The sequence below is a fragment of the Hetaerina americana genome, unplaced genomic scaffold, assembly GCF_022747635.1.
Source record: "Hetaerina americana unplaced genomic scaffold, ioHetAmer1.1.p SCAF_31, whole genome shotgun sequence".
NCBI lineage: Eukaryota > Metazoa > Arthropoda > Insecta > Odonata > Calopterygidae > Hetaerina > Hetaerina americana.
This window is the reverse complement of record NW_027286886.1, coordinates 3197087-3214923: the sequence shown is the minus strand read 5'-3', so window position 1 is coordinate 3214923 and position 17837 is coordinate 3197087. Positions and strand designations below refer to the sequence as shown.

Below are 17837 nucleotides of genomic sequence, written 5' to 3'. Positions count from 1 at the left end.
TAGCATTAGCCTAAATTTGGACATGAAATTCTTAAGTGGCTACTTTATTTCCATTGATAAGCAACCAACAGTAGGAAAGAGAGATAAAACTGCATTGTAACTTGCTATGTTTTCTTCATGGGGAATCTACTGTCAATATTATCTTATTGTGTATATTTATTTAGATAGAATGTTAAATATAACCTATTTTGCCATTCTTGATCTTGAAATAATCCTTAACATGGCACTGTAAGCTATTATTTCAAATTTGAAATAATGATAAATATATACTCCTTAAAAAATTGGGATTTTCAGAAATCCTCCTCATGCCTTGTCCTGATGATGTTAGATTAAAGGGGATTTTCTATATTATTAAATGCTAATTCAGATCATCTGTGAGAACTGAGAAATGCCCTTTTTCAACTGACTTTAAACATAACATTTTATAAAGATTTAATGCCATGTATATTTTCAACAACTAATATATTTTTAAAAAGTCAGCATTGTATACCAGGAGCATTTTATTTCAACATTGAATGCATAATATTATGTACTGTGTCAGAAGTATACTATGCTGTCCAGGATACCATGACTATACTATTTTAAAACAAAAATAAGTATGAATATCTATTTCATGAATAATTAAACTAAATATGATAAATATACACACTTGAGAATATTTTATAAAAATATATGAATCATGAATAATTAAACTAAATATGATAAATATACACACTTGAGAATATTTTATAAAAATATATCCCTAATGGCGTAAATGACCTTAGCTACCAGTTGCCTACCATAATATGTACTACTACTAGTTTTTCATCTATGTAACTAGATGGCTATAGGTAAGGCAATGTTACCCGATTATAATAATTATGAGAGATCGTGATTTTAGAGGAAATTTAAATTTCTTAGTATTGTCATTTTGCATGAGAGATAATTAATGAGTGTACATATATTTAAAATATTAAGAAAAATGAAGGATGAACAGGGATTCCCAATGAAAATTGAATATTTGACGACTATTCTTGAATTTGCAGAAGGATATTGTCCGAATTTGTAGTATTTCTTGGCCGGGAATCGAAGGTTTTGGAAAAGACTACAGGCAGAATGAGTGACAGAGGGTAACAGGATAGGGTCAAAAAGGAAATTTGAAGCAGCCAGCCGAACTTAATGACTGTGTGAAAAATCCCTAACTGAGAATACGGGGAGGTAGACATGTAAGGCTTTCTTGAAATAGGGCTGGGGACGGTAAAGAAACGATTCAGATTGTTCAATACAAATTTATCAACTACAAAAGCCAATGTCACCCCTAGTTGTGCCAATCTGACAGTTTTGTTTCGATTTCTCCAGGTGGAAAATGGAATTTAACGCACCCGAAAGCAATTATTTGAAAAATCAACACAGGAGAACATGCGATTTAATATGTATGCATGTGTACTATGACCATTATCCAGACTTTAGAGCAACATTTTTTTTTCAAATTTCGTACGACAAGGGCACTCAAACACCGATTTTTATGACAGCGTTGTCACGTCCACCCATCTGATGAATTACTTCCAATGATTAGTAAAGGCAAATATGTTTGCAGAATTGATCGACAAGCAATGCATGAGAATGAGTTCATCTAGTCTTAACCGAATTCAGGAATTTTCGAAGAAAAGAACACGGATTTAAAATCGGAAATATTTCATGCGGAACGGAGAGCGCATATTCACCGTGGAGGGGGTGACCAGGTGATGACTTCTTATAGTTCCTTTGCCGCTCACAGATGGCAAGACAGGGTTCTCTGTCATAAAATGGATATCCAAATCCGCCATTGACGGACACTCCGTCTTTGACTGTGAAACTTTAATGTCGTGTGCGTGATCTCTGGGATGAGTTCTAGGAACAACCGACGAGGTAAGTTTCACATGATATTTGCTATAACATGTGAAAATCGGGAAATTATTTTTATTCCTACTGTGTCATTATTTCAGTCCTCGTCATTCAAGCCAAGAGAAATCGACACAGAAATGTCAAAAAAAGGGGGAAGGATGGTGGTCAAAAGGAATCTGCGAGGTCGAATTCCTGCAGGATGAGGTAAGGATTCTTTCTGCTGCATTTAAAATTCATTTCTTTCAAGTTCTCTTCGGTTGTCCCTGGTTTTTTTCTATTTGCAAGTGCTCCCTGCTAGGGGCAAAATCATGCATGTACCTACTGTCATTCTAAGTGATTTTTCATTTGCGGTTGACACTTTTCGCAATAAATGCGATTGCGAAGAAGGTGATATTTTCATGATCCAGCAATGCCTGAAATAGCAATGTATTAATCATAGTAAACAAATAAAAATACGAGCCACAGGTCAAACACCGTACATTCACCGATTGTTTTATTTCCGCCCTTCATAAAAGAGACTTGAATTATTCATTTTGTGACTATATTTTACTTATTCATAGTATAATCTAAGGACTATAGAAACATTTAGGAGGCCGATCGTTATTCATTTATAAATATCTTAAGTGTCATCAATTTATTGTCATTTTCTTCATTGTTGCGATGACATTCTGGGTTAATAATAAACGGCAACAACAATGTATGCACAAAGGTGCTTTGTGCGTACTACAAATATCTGTGCTATGGGTACTATTAATGAAGGGGAAGTTTGGGATAAATTTTCTATTCAAGTCGCTGATTAACCAGATATGATCTTCTGAACTATAGCCTCTGTTGTATTAATTTCCAGGTCATTATTTTTAAGATTAAAGCGTATTTAGTGTTCCATTTTATAATTGTAGTTTTTCCTCAGTTTACCCAGGTAAAGATTTATGTGGAATACAAACAAAAATTGGATAGTATTTACACTGCCTGCTGCAACTTTAAAAATATAATACTTCAAAATGTATATTTTTGCGTTGATACCATTCTCTTCTTCTTTGATTTACATTAACCTGCTTCTCATTAGATTTTCATGCTTCGATACTTTTCCTACTCTGTTGGAAACTCGCCTGATATTCTGCAAAAAGTGCATTCAAATCTTCAGCTACTCTAATCCCTAAGTCTGGGTTCTCCTATTTTATTTGCAGTTATCATAACTTACAGACTATCCTTATGGGTTTCTTCCAAAGTCATTATGCTGAAAGAAATTAACTTTCATAACTAATATAAAAGAATTAATTTACTCTGAAGTTATAGGAAGATTTAAAAAGTTAATTTAGGTATGTTGAAATGAGAAGTGTTTTAATTGAATTTGTACCATTAGGAAATTAGAGTATTGCATATGCTGTAATGACAGTTGATAAACAGATCATGTGATACATACACCATGCTTGAACATGTTAAGTATTTTTCTTTTACAATTGAACTAGGGAATTGTAGGTTTAATTAGACAGGTACTTATTGACAAATATGACTGTTAGACCTAAATTGGATGATTTAGAATCAATTATTTTCAGTGATAAATCAGATTTCATTTGCCAAAAGATTCAAGTTTGAATAATCCATTAAGCACTGCCATGTCTATCCCTTTATGTGCTAATTTTATATGAATAAAGCTTCCTGATTAAGATTTCGGTCTATTGATGTTTTTGTCAGTAATGCACCGTCACCAGGGGCCCAAGTCTGTAAATCTATGGGAGAAGGAAAACTTTTTCTTCTGTAGGATTTCCTGGTGGAAGTCTGTGACTTACTGTGAAAACTCTTTCTTCCTGCCGGAAGGGAGTGAAGTCTGGACCCAAAGACTTTTATGTGAGAGGAGAAATTCTCATGCAGAGTGTTTCTCTAGCCAATGAAATCTTTCATTATTACCTCTTTATGTATTTATGTGACCTGGTGTTATAATGTGCAGATGATGGTCAAGTTTGAAAGATTTTTTAAATATTTAAATTTTAACATATTATGATGACAAACTGCCAGGATATTTGCATCAACATGGATATGAATTCCTAAAAAAATACCAATAGGTAGGTTAATATCTACATAGTTATTTTTGGTAGTTGAAAATAGATATTCGTATATTTAAACATTCAAATTAATCATTACCAAAGTTTAATGCAACAACAGTGTTATCTGTGCTGTGTCGAGTTAACAATGGTAACAATTGAATCCAGTGGAAAGAAAGGAAAAGTTGTGGATTAAAAACTACTTCATTGGAGGTATACCAAGCCCAATCAACTGTAGTTGTCTAGAACCGAGGAATCCCTTCTCCCAAATTTTAACTTCATAAATATTAATGTATTAAATTTATTCACTCAAATAATACTATTTTGGTTTATTTTATCATTGAAGAGAAGCAGGTACTTCGTTATTTGTTCATCTTCAAGAAAAGCATTTGCTATATTTTATGTGGTGATGTTTAATTAGTACAAATCACAGTCAGATCTCACTGGGCAATAGAATTTTATTTTTAAAACTTAACTGCCTTCTAATTTTTGGTGTGGAATAAATTTTGTGTGAACAAAATTATTTGAAAGAGATGTGAGAGAGAGAGATGATGATGGCTCTCGGATACTTCAATTTCATTTGTCATTGTGAAGATCTGATCAATGAGAGGTAGCGCTTAAATAAAATAAAATATTTGAGTCTTTTATGAATCATCCTTGACGAATACCTGTAGTTGTTTCAGTTGTATACAATTGTGGGATTTAAGTGAAGATGGTAGGAGAATATTTGTGTATGTAAGTTTTACAATTAAGCTAGAAAATTGCAGTATTTGAAAATAAAAATGTTAATACATTCTGTTGATAGTGCTTGTGCATTAATGTACTAATTAATGAAAGGCCAATGCCCTCAATTATAATGTCATTTCACTTTGGCCTGTAGAGATTTACTACAAATGTTAGAGTTAGCTCCATCGCACATCACCCCAGTGGGAGTTAAGCCCCGGGGCTGGGTATATCAGCATTCCCAGTGTAGAGATCAAACAAGGTCAGGGAGAAACCAACGAAGCAAACAAAAATAAAAATTTGAAGTAGGCTATTATACACTAAAAATCCCTTCATCTCACCAAAAAAATGTTTTTGGTTCTCATTTATCCACCTGTAATTCTATATCAATCTCTGCTATTATTCATATGGTGCGAAACTTAAAAACTTTCAACTCACGTTGATGGTGCGAAATTGATGTGTACCTGAAATTTATGGCCAAAAAAAGATAATTGAAAAATTTGAATTGGTAGCAGTACTAGCAAGGGAATATTATGTGTAATTAAAAATGTCGTGCACTGCTGGAAGGGCTTTGTATTTTGAAGCAATCATTTTAACATGGCGCCACCGGCGCTGAAATTTTTGTCATAAATGTGAATTTGAATCTTAATCAGTTTTTTCAAAAGCGCCGCCAGTGACGCAATATCATTTTTTAACTAACCTTTGCGTCGGCAGCGGTCCCAGCTATGTTATGAAGCCCGCATCCCAGTGCGTTAATTAAGCCCCTGTTGGCCCGTTTATTTGGGCTGAAAAACGGAATCAAAATCCCCTTGGAGGCCAGAGGAAACCCGACTGAACCCGAAAGCATAGTCCTTGGAAATTCCCCTTAGAGAAACCGTACTCTCATTTCCCCGGGGTAGTTGAGATTCCAGCTCTTTAAATTGTTGCACCTGGGCTCGAGCGTCTTAGATGGCCCAGATATGGGTCGACATGCACCACCCACTCGCCGGAATTCAACGCGAGCTCGTCTGTGGATGCAGAAAGGATCCCGAAGACACCTGCCCCTTCATGGACTTATCGGTCGCTCGGGAGTAGAAGGGGGTCCATCATCTTCCCAGCTATTGGTCGGAGTATCCGAGTCGAGGAATTAGGTTCAATCATCTCACGACTAAGGGTTGTGCGGAAGAGTAACGTCTGCTGGCGAAGCAACGCCTCCTAATTCTGGGAGATGCATCTCCAGCTCCAGACCCGGCGTTGGAGGGGGATCTTAAGGACCGGGATTGATATCGCCCCGCCTAAGTGCTACTCTTGTCTAGACCATTCATTATTGCCGCGTTAGACGTCCCGGAAGAAGTAGGAGGTTGTGCTGGTGACGGGGTGGGGAATGGTTGTCCATTTGGTTAGGTGATATCAATGTGGTAGACACGTCAAAATTCGGCGAAGGGGGATAAGGGCCAACTAATTGGTGATGGTATGTTTGGTGAGATACATTGGCGTGATTATCAGGAGCAGGTGTTTCACTAAGGAACCTTGGTAGGGCACTGCGTTCGGGATCTTGGAGCAAGGGAAGGAAGGACATTCCGGAGATGTGCGATAAATCTGTGTCATTTTGGAAGTTTTTAATGTCTAGCGTCAATAGAATTGGTACTATAGTCTCTTTTTAAAATCCGATCCATCTAGTCACCAACTTACTGGCTTTTCCTGGCGTTGGAGTCGTATTCTGCCGAAGGAATAACTGGCCAAAAGCAATTGAGGGTAAGGACATCTCTCGGTAAGGAAGAGTTTGCTCTTTGTTTTGGGCATAAAAATCCGCTGCTTGGTCATGATGGCGATGGGGCTATTCATTTACGTAGTCGAACTCTGATTCGGGATGGCCTAGCTTTGGCACATGGATATCATCCCAGGTCGTCATTAAATCGTGGCCGTATAGCAAGTATGCTGAAGAATGACATTCATTCTATTTTTCTTGTTTCGGTGAACAAGCAAAGCAAAATCCTGTCGCCACGTAATGATAAATTAAACTAGAAAATCACTGATATGCTCCCTCCAACCTTGCATTTGGCGACCAATTGTATGGGGAATGGAACCTGGAGGTTGTGCTGAGAATCTGGAAAATGTTACGAATGTAATTTTCAAGTGAAATTCTCTCCTCTGTCTGTGAGAAGGTACTGAGGAACACCATGGCGACCAATTATGCTTTTTGCGAATGATCGGGCTGTGATCTTGGTCTTTTGGTCAGGGATTGCTTCTGAAGAGCGAGTGAAATGGTCCTGGCAAGTGAAAAGGTGGACTAGTCCGAAGCTCACGCGGTTACATTGGAAAGGACCATGAGGTGTGCTGGAGGCGGTGTACCCCCTACTCTGCTCGTGCATTTCTACTTGCCAGTAGCCGCTGCGTAAATCCACCGTAGAAAAATCTCGTGCGCCTCCTTAATGGACAAATAATTTTTCGTAGTTTGGCAACGGGAGTGCTCCTTTTTAGTTACACAATTTAGGGCGCGATAATCTGTGCAGAGACGATATTTGACAGGTTCTCCTGGCATTATTTTTTCTAAAATAATTGGAGAGGACCAAGGGTCGTTATAGGCGAAACTATGCCCTGTTCAAGCATTTTCGAAATGCGATCATTCAGAGTAGTTCGCTGATATTGTACAACAGACGGATACAAAACCTATTAAAAAATCACCTTACCGCCATGGGTTAATTGGAAGAAGTGACCATTTGGTCTAAATTTTGCATGAATAAAGACATCTATTTATCTATCTACGGCCTTCCGGTGGTAAGGTGGTTTTTTAATTGGTTTTGTATCTCCCACGTGGATCACAAGCTTAACCATATTCGTACGAGTTATACGTTAAGAGGATTGGTAGTATGAAAACAATATCTGAATAATCCGCGATGAGCATTTTAAATGAGTCTAATACTGTGTCCAAACTCATCATTTAGGCGCCTAAATTGCTTAAATTTAGGGTGGACGCCATCCAGAAGGGTGTCCTAACTCGTTAGGTTGCAAGAAGGCGCGAATTGAAGCTCCTATTTTGGCCCCTGGGTTTAGGATTCCAGAAGTGTATCCTAAATACTCGCAGTGCATCCTAAATGCTCCATGTTGCGACCCCATAATTCTAAGTGCTGGAACCTTTGCAACAAGCAAAAGAATAATCGCCATGGCGGGAATGTATTATGCATGTAGGTCACAATAACATCGGTTTTTTCCTTGAGAAATTGAAATTATTATTACGGAGGGCGAGGTTAGAAAAGGCGGAGCTTCTCTCAGTCAAGATAAATTTTGCGTCTTTCGCCTTAAGTTTTAATTCTTGTCATAACTTAATTTTAACCAGTTATTGAATATAGTTATTTGAAATGTAGAGGTAAGTACATATTTCTCGGTTTGGTGGTTCATCTCAATTTCATTCATCTGGTGTTTTTAAGTTATCGCTTCCTCACTCAGCGTGAGTTCTTCAGCTTCTAAGAAGTCATGACAGTGAATACGTATCGCAAATTCCAGCGGTGAAGTAAATGAACTCAGCGCTTGTTAAGCCTTAAATATGCGTACTAGAATATTAAAGGGGACTATAAGCAGTGAATTCATCCTATACACATGGCACCAGTTTGTGTTAGTGATAAAGTAACCAAAAATACTTTGGACTCCAATAAGGCTTGCGGTATTATTTACAGTCCAACTGGCATGAAACTTTTATTTACCTACGTGAAACTAGTTCCGTTTACGATGCGGGGAGTCTCAGAGGGAGTCGGGCAAGGTCACCGTCTCGCGGGGTAAGGTAATAGTGACCCTCCCTTCTTCTCGGACCCCAGGTTTATATAAAGTTTTTGGGGTCCAAAGGTTACATTTCCCTCGCTTAATGGAGAAGGCTAAGGCGTCGCCGTCTTCTCGGACCCCCGATTAACATTGCGTTGGGGGTGCAGAGGTTACATCGTCACGGATAAAAGGAGGAGGAGGCTCTGGCGCATGGGACAATCTGCGAGTACAGTCATCCCCTTGTCGTCACCCCGCATCCTCCTGCCAAACATAGTTCATAATATAGTGAGAAATTACTCTCAGTCCAATATTCACACAAAAACACAATTATTTACCCACAAATGAAAGCATATATGATATTGGTACACTTAGATTTTTATTTTATTGCAAAGTTACATGGATATTTGAAACTCAAATTATTTGAATTAACGATAGTCAATGATGCATGTAAATCAATCGCTGGTAAACCATAAACACAGTTATCAATCCGAAGGTCGGTTTGATAGGTGATGGTTGAGTTCTCCCAATACTATGCCCTATGTGAAATCCACATGTCGGGGAAGGGGGGCCAGTTCCTTTCCCTGTGCTATCTATGATTTCGCAGGAAGTTCTGGCACCCGAAAAATTGCACAGCTTGGGTGAAGCTGAGGGTGCCCAAAGGCGTGGAGGAGAATGGAACCCGGACCCTCTGGTCAGTAGTCCAACGCTCTACCCCTGGACTACCACGTCCCTACATCACTGGTATGACACTAAAATGTAATGCAACCCTTCCATGATTTTCAGAAAATTTTAACAACGAAGAACCAATAAGCTTATAATTTGGCTCAATAATATACTGCATTTATTTAAAAACAGCAATTTTAATGAGTCACGGTGAATTTTCTGAGTTAGATGTTGGAGTTATTCCAAATTAAATCAAAGCAAATACCTTTGCGTAGTTTTATAAAATGGTTGGCTCTGTCTCTACACTAATGTAGGAAATACTTTGGTTGATATCTGTAAAGGTACCTCGACCCAAAACCAACATACTACCTTGATCAAAAAGTTCCCGGAATAACCACCGTGTGGCGCTCCCATCGTTCCGATTTGAGTTCTGTTTTTTTTGTTAAATTGGTACATCTGTTGTTGATATTCCCTTTAAATCTTAGTGTCATAACTTGAAATTTGCAAAAGTTACGTAGCCAAGAGTACATCTATCTCTGTGTGTGTTGGCGATTTTTTACAATTTCAGAAATGGATTTAAATTTGCAACAACGAACTTGTATTAAATTTTGCGTAAAAAACGGATTTAGTGGCGCACGGACGTTGGAAATGTTGGAAAAGTGTTTCGGCAACGATTCTCTAAAAAAAACGGTCGTTTACCAGTGGCACGAGCGGTTCAGAAGTGGTCGTGAGTCAATCGAAGATGATGAACGCAGTGGCAGACCATCGACATCGAAAGTCGGTGAAAAAATTGATAAAGTAAAAGAAATGTTGGTCAATAACCGCAAATTAACCATCAGAGAAATAGCGGAGGACTTGAACATTGCCTATGGATCCGCCCAAGACATTGTGGTTAATGATTTGGGTTTCCGTCGTGTAGCAGCAAAAGACCTCAATTTCATGCAAAAAAGAGACCGTGTTGACGTCGCAAAAGACATGATTTGCGAGGCTGAATCCGATCCCACATTCATCAAAAGGATCATTACTGGAGACGAGACGTGGGTTTATGAGTACGACACGCAATCCAGACATCAGGCAAGTGAATGGCGTTCACCAAATGAGCCGAGACCAAAAAAACCACGTCGTTTTCAGTCAAAAAAGAAGGCAATGCTGACGGTTTTCATGGATTACAACGGTGTAGTGCATCATGAATTTTTGCCAGACAGTAAACAAAGAGTATTATTTGGGCGTTATGAGACGTTTGCGTGAAGCAATTCGCCGAAAGAGACCAGAAATGTGGGCAGAAAACTCGTGGATTTTGCACCATGATAACGCACCGTCGCACAGTGCTATCATTATTCGTAATTTTTTGACGAAAAATGCAACAAATACCATCCAACAGCCACCGAATTCACCTGATTTGGCTCCCTGTGACTTCTTTCTGTTCAATCGAGTTAAAAAACCATTACGGGGAACGCGTTTTAGCAGCCGAGAGGAAGTAATGGAAAAATCGCAGGAAGCACTGATGGACATACCGAAAACCGAATATAAAAAATGTTTCGAGGATTGGATCAAGCGCTGGCATAAGTGTGTTGCAGTCGATGGGGATTACTTTGAAGGGGACAATATAGATTTAGATGAATAAACTTGTATTTTTAATTTTCTGAATAAATTCCGGGAAATTTTTGATCAAGGTAGTATATCAATTTTATTCTGACGAATAATTTATTTTTAAGGCATGCACAAAAATATGTATTTGCCAAAAAATATGTTCGCGTTGGAGCCCGAGTTACATATAAGAGCAACACTTTTTCAAGTACTTCATCTGCATTGACTACAATCTTGCTCGTTTGCACCGTAGGCACGTTATCATGATCGTTGATAGTTAGCAACAAATAGCAGTATCCATCAACTACCTCCTGCTTGGCACATTATCTTATTATTGTTACATAAGTCTAATAGGTGCTTGAATGAAATGTAAAATGTATTAGCGTAAACGAACACAGGCTGAAGATAGGCATGGCACTAAAACACCAATCATATGACGGGTAAGGTAGGAATTTAGTAATCCAGGAAAAATACTTGGGAAATGTCTAACACCTTCCGCTGAGTCGTGAGGTATCACTTTTCATGTAATTACTGCTCAAATGTGGAAATCAATCTCACAGGCCCAAAGCGGAGCTCACAATTTCAGAAAGCAATGATAAGTTACTGTCTCAATGCACATTTTCCTTAGAGAGAAAACTTTAGGACAGTATCTCAGGATGGACGTGATAGATTCTCCCGGTCGTTGCTTCGTTTGTTACGGACTTGGGCTGGGATCTCCATTTTCTAGATGAACTATCTCCTTTCTCGGGAGAAACGATTTAGACACTTGAGTTGGGAGATAGGGAAGCGAATTTTTGGGAAGGCAGTGTGACAGGCTTGGGCCCCAGCAGTTGCGGTACCCATACCTAGTTCAGCGTTCCCTGATAACGGCGGCGGTGCTCTTCATTACGCCGCATACAAAACGAATAGTAATTTCCTTTAATAATAATGGTTAACGATAGAAATTTCTCAGATCCTCCTCACTATTCTTTTCGAGCTATCACTTCGGACAGGGTATGCCTTGCATTCAGCGCAATTTCCCCCGTCTGCAACGAGGAAGTAAAATCAGTACTCTTGAAATCCTAAGGATATAAAAAAAGTTCCAAAATTATTTCGACAACGCCTGATGTAGCCCATTCTGTTATATATTTTTGGTGGGTAATACTAGTTTAAGGTTGTGCCGCTTGGACTGGTTTGAGAAGGTATAACCCTCTCTTAACCAGGGTTAGACAATAATCCAAACGCTTTTCCGCCGAGGTATTGCCGTGAAGCACACATTAATACGGGAGACAGAAGAGTAAATAGTCTTCATACAGCTTGATGGTGAATAGCACATTTTTAACATTAATGTAAAGTTGTTCACTGAAAAGCGGAGAGGATAAAAAAGCAATGAAAACACCATCTAAGAGATTTTGGAACTTCTCGTTGTCTCAGAGAATATCCTGAAGAAGGTCTTCTTGCAAATAACTCGGGTATGTATAATGAAAACAAAACAGGAATAACTGCAAAGAAAAATTAATAATTTAGTCTTTTATATTTTTAAAGCCTCCTACTCTATGACTTCTTAACAACCAAATTCTTGACATAGATTAAGATATGTTTTGGATTCGTTATTATTTTTGCTTGTACTGCGCAGGGCTCACTGAATCTTAAAACTCGACCACCCTCCTGCGGGGCCGGGTTTGGCAAGTGATTTGCCGCACCCGGCTCACGAGCCACCCAATTCCACAGTGTGGTGAGTCACTCGGGTATTTTCCGTGGTGTTATCAAATGGTGGCGGGTGAAATATTTTGGTGCGTAGCTTCGGCTCGGGACCCAAGCTTGTAATATCATTAAAGCACGCGATCCTTTTGACCTTCGAAATGGTGTGTCACCTTTAGTCGCAGTAAGCGGGAAATTCGCGGCAAGTCTTGCGCTATTCGTGTGGAATCGATTTTTTTAAAGGAATAATTTTTTCTTGAATTTTTTAGCGAGATTGAGGCAGTCTATCCCCAAGGCAATCCTGAAGGCATTCCTTCATAGTGACTTAATAGATGTAATCGATTTCACGACTTGTCATCTATTTCTTTCGTGGGTTACACCAGTTTCTCCTCAAATTGCCCCATCTCGAGCGATTACTAGTCCCTTGGAGTCATAACTACCCCTTGGAGTAATTAATGCCCCTGGATAGGCGTAATTGCTCCTCTCCTCTTGAAATCCGTTTTCGGCAGGTATGAGTAATAACTGAGCATATATTGCCGCGAAGTAATTTGTAACCCTTCGTTGATGGCATATCCAGTGGCAGTCGCAAGCAGTGTCGTATCTAAAGTGGAAACGGTTGTGATTTTAGTCTCCCATGTTCCCGTTCCTCCTCTTCCTGATCCCCCCTGCCGCGTCTGGTTACCCTTTAGGGTCAAGCAAACCTGAACTGGTGAATAAGCATGCTGGTTATGTTCACCAGTATTCGGTGCGTTATTTTATTAATTTATGCCGTTAAATATGATAAAAATAAGGCATTGCGGTTGCGCATTTGAAATGTTGTTGATGGATATCTCGCGAAGATCAGCGTGAAGTCTGATCCTCTCCATAATCCATATCTAGCTCTACGTGTTCATTTTCCACTTTGTAATGAAACACTTCTGGGAAATGCTTGTTTCAGCAACAGAAGGCAGGCTCGGGTGAACTGGACATGTTTTAGAGTTGCGACAGCTGCCGCTGGCGCGATGCTGGTGTCGAAACAATGAAGCTTGTGCTACGTATGCAATTCTTACCAATTAAACCACTGGTGCCACGTACAACTTGCACCAAATGTACATCAAACATTAAGCCGACAATATCATATATACTTAATTGTTTGTCAAGGGGCAATGTGCAAATAAAACATGTATATTGTATTTATTGAACAGTCCTCGTATGATCATTTCGAATACCAATCAAAATACCAATTGAAAAAGTTCCTAACCACACTTTTATAGCCTTGCTCTTGTGGGCTCACCCTTCTCTATTTCGAAGTTTATCGGTCGGTCGCGCTGCGTTGCAGTGGTGTAGCTCCAAGAGGAATATGCGAGGAAAAACGAATGTTTGTAATCGTGCCGATAGGAGGTAGAGGGGGGATTAATCACCAGGCCAGGTGGGGCGTATCACATGCTCTTCTCTTACACCTCTTTTAAGGAAAATAGTGAATGTCTTTTCGTCTCTAAGTTCAAGTTCGCGTCTGTATTTCCATAGGGACCAATTTTATGTCGACCGGTTTCGGTGACAATGTGAAGTGATCAGGTTCACGAAATCGGTCGAAATAGTTTGTTTATTCTCTATGGAAACCAAACTATGTAACCTGCTTGTTGTCATAATACCATTTAATAGAGCTCCACTGAACTATTTTCCCCTCGGAATTTTCATCCGAAGCATCTTGTGTCATTTCCCGTCAATCCTGTCTTCGATAACGACCTGGACTCGCGACCGCTTCAGTAGTCGGAGACCCCTTCTCTCACCTGTCTCTTACGTAATTATACGGATTAAAAAAAATTCTCAGACCATAGCCTTTAAGTATTTGAACTGTTATTATAACTGGAAAAGTTAAAAGCCAAGCGCTCCTCAGAAGAATTATGTTGGGGGATGAAAATGTCCAAAATTTCACTTTTGCTGTCCACTTAAATTGGCATCCTATACCTAGTATAATATTTCTTAGCAAAGAACTATGCAGGTATATGTTTTGTGAGATTCTGGGCCAATTTAATTTATTTTGAGTGAAATTCTAAGTCGATTTGGAGGGGTAGGAAAGAAAAAATGCCTCTGTTGTACCTTTTTTCCGTATCGGAAGAGATTCAAGAGTCAAGTCCGGGAGTAATCCGGATTAAGGCAATTCCGGATATATTGAAAATGGAAAGAAGAAATAGTACCAGGGAGTATTGAACAAATTTCCTTTTATCTTCACTCAGTCGAGTTTAAAAACAAAACAAACACGGATTCACGCGTCATTCTTGTGAAGCATGTATGTAGGAAAATCAGAACACTGCGGATTATCTCGTTTGCAGATAATCGTTTTATTCTTTAGTTCTTAGTTTAGTCTGATTTCAGGACAGTGCAGTATACATACCATTAAATTCCACTGATAACGCGAGAACTCAGTGAAGTACTGCATTACGTATCGTATTTCATTTATCAGTCATTGTTTTGCTAAGGAAATCCAATAATTTTTAAAAAATGATCCGAGTTATTAAGGACAGGAGACATGAGTTTGCGTTGCATTTATAAATGGATATCCAGTGGTTGATTGCTTCAGCAACAACCAGTTGGTTTATGAAAGGAAAGGGCATCTGCTACGTCATCCCGGCTGGCCCGCAAGATTCCCCCATTTCCTCGCCTCCCTCCTCAGTGCACTGCTCTTACTAATGTGTGTTCTTCGCTGTTTAGGAAGTGTTGCGGTTTACCCGATTTGCTCTTGTCTCCACCCACTCATCGGAGGGGCCATCCACACCGGTCACTCGTATGTATCCCTCCCATGGACTACAACCTTGACGTGGTGGAAGGGCTTGTGCATTCCGATGACCTCTAGAGCTGTGCTGGCGGGAGTAATGATACCAGATAGGTCGAAGGCTAGGAGCCAGACGAAAGGTAGTCCACGCAGCGTCTGTTCCTGAGTGAGGCGGCTGCAAAGGTTTCTGACCCAAATGGGGCGGCCATTGAGTGATGGTGTCACGTTAAAAACGCTATTGGGGAAGGCAACGGGAAACCACCTCAATTATCTTTCCTAAGAATTTAATGACGGACACTAAAGAGATTTGAGTCCTGACAACTGCGAGACTCGGCCCAATCGGCTGTGTGTCGTGCCCGGCAGCTCGAGAGGCAAGGTTTCCGCGGTCGTCATCTCACGAAACCCTTGCAAAAAAAACCAACAGCGACAGGACAGAAGACGCAGAAGAAGAAGACCAGTTTAGTTATAATAGTAACTTGGAATGTTACGACAATATTGAGGATAGGAAAATTAGTGAATATTAAGCAAGAGATGGAAAGAGGAAATATAAATATTTTAGGTTTATGCCTGGTGAGATGGAAGGATAGGGTGAATTACTGGAGTGATAGTTATAGAATAATATACAGCGGTGGGGACGAAAGCCAATGAGGGGTTGCCATTATATTGAATGAAGAGGTAGGGACAAGCGTAGTAAACCAAGAACAAGAAACGGATAGAATATTACTCGTAGAGATTAAAGCAGAACCGACGAACTTGGTCATTGTTCAGGTTTACATGCCACCGAGCAATCATATGGACGAAGAATTCGATAGAATATACGAGCAGTTAAAGGAAATAATCGCGTGTGTTTCTGTAGGGAAATATTTGATAGTGATGGGGGATTGTAATGCGACGGTAGGCGAAGGATGAGGTGGGGGACTACGGTTTAGGTACGATGAATGGCCGCGGGGAGAAAGCAGTTGAGTTTAGGAGACTGGGGTTAATCATCACCAACACTTGGTTTAGACACCACAAAAGGTGCAGGTATACATGGGAAATGCCAGGTGACTCAGAAAGGTATCAGTTATGTTATATTATGGTTAGGCACAGTTTCAGGAACAGTGTGATCACTTCGCACAGCTTCCCGGAAGCGGATACGGACTCTGACCACAATTTAGTGCTCATGAAGTGTAGCGTCCGTTTCAAAAAGATATGGATGGGGCGTTCGATTAGGAAATGGAATGTAGAAGCATTAAATGTATTGACGAGGAAGGAGTATCAGCAGGCTGTAGATAAAATCATGGAGGACGGTAAAGGGCTGAGTAATATCGAAGAAAAAAGGGAATGTATTTAGAAAGGTAATCAAAAGACGCAAAATAAATTATAGGAACCGTCAATGGGAAAAGGACAAGGAAACCATGGATTACGGATGAGATGATTAGAAAAATAGATGAGAGAAGAAAATGGAAGAATGTAAACACAAGAGTTAGGCAAAAGGTACACGTACAAAGAGTTAAATAATACATTGGCATTGATTGGGCGATCTTCGGCGGTGAGTTGAGATGTGTCTATAGTCGAACTGAAAAAAAACTTTAATATGTGCATGTCTCTGCACTACGTTTTATATATTTTCCTGCGATATACCTAAACTGACGAAGAGAATAAAAAATGAAACCTTTAACCAGGTATTGGTTGAAGTTCTTTGCTTAAAACTCAATGGTTTTAATGTATCGAGAAGAATAAAATGTTGTTCCACGGAAATGAGTGTTTTCATTGAAAAGCAATGGATCTCACGTCTCCTACTCTTGTTAAATGTTCTCTTTATTGAGTGAGATATCATCGTTGCGGGTTGAAAAAATTGGCAGAACGCTCATTTCCGGTGAGTTGATTTTTGTCAAAAACTATTTGCTAAAACGGTCTGATAGGTTAGGGTAGAGCTTACTTAGCCCTAAGCCCAAAGGCGTGTGAAATTCACACGTTAGGGTGGGAGGGCAGCTCCTTTCCCCGTACCCGGTATGGTTTCCCTGGAAGATTGGGCACCCGCAAATAAAACAAGTATCCACTCTTAAAAAAAATGCTTAATTTAAAATTTCGTGCTGCTTAGGGAAATTTTCGTTCAGTTATCTTGTCCAAAGGAGCCCATAACATGCGCGGAAAGTTGGGAACATATAATTTGGAAAATGGTCAAAACGTTTTCAAAGGACCTCAAGACGTTCAGTATATTTCCGTTGAAATCCCAGTATAATTAATTCGCAAAGGCAGTAGATGGATACAAATAAAAATATGACTATTTTTTATGATGTGTGATTGGAGAATGGAATGATTGACTTTTAGTGGAAGATCCATTCGCGTTATAATTACCCTTACCTGTTAACTGATCCAAAGAGAATTTTGCTTCTTGTAGAGTGAATGCAAAGTATCTGTCTTTGAATAATAATTGTCAACCATCCATATGCACTAAAAGCTTGACATGGTGGAAGGGCTTGTGCGTTATGACCCCTAGAGCTGTGCTGGCGGGAGTATTTAAATTTACTCCTGGTAGAGTCACCCATGCCAGATAGGTCGAGTAGTAGGAGCCAGACGTAGGGTCGTAGGCGCAGCGTTTGTTCCTCAGTAAGGCGGCCATGGAGTGATGGAAGAAAATTTTTGAGGAAGGCAGCGGGAAACCACCTCAATTATTATTCCCAAGAATGCCATTATACCCACAATATAGCCCTGGCAACTACGGGACTCGGCTCAATTGTCCATGTGTGGACAGAATTATATAGAATGGTGAATTGAAATGTTAGGACGGTATTGAGAACAGGTTAATT

At 39.5% G+C, this 17837-nt stretch overlaps 1 protein-coding gene across 3 annotated transcripts in view; it reads left to right on the top strand.

The window, feature by feature from the left end:
* Positions 1-1782: 1782 nt before the first annotated feature.
* LOC139691256 (SRSF protein kinase 1-like) overlaps positions 1783-17837 on the top strand; it is a 153795-nt gene continuing 137740 nt past the window's right edge. For all 3 annotated transcript variants that reach the window (XM_071589011.1, XM_071589009.1, XM_071589012.1), the window contains exons 1-2: positions 1783-1887; positions 1965-2067. In XM_071589011.1, coding sequence (XP_071445112.1) covers positions 1863-1887; positions 1965-2067 — 128 coding nt within the window. In that variant the 5' untranslated portion in view covers positions 1783-1862. The remainder of the gene's footprint in view (positions 1888-1964; positions 2068-17837) is intronic.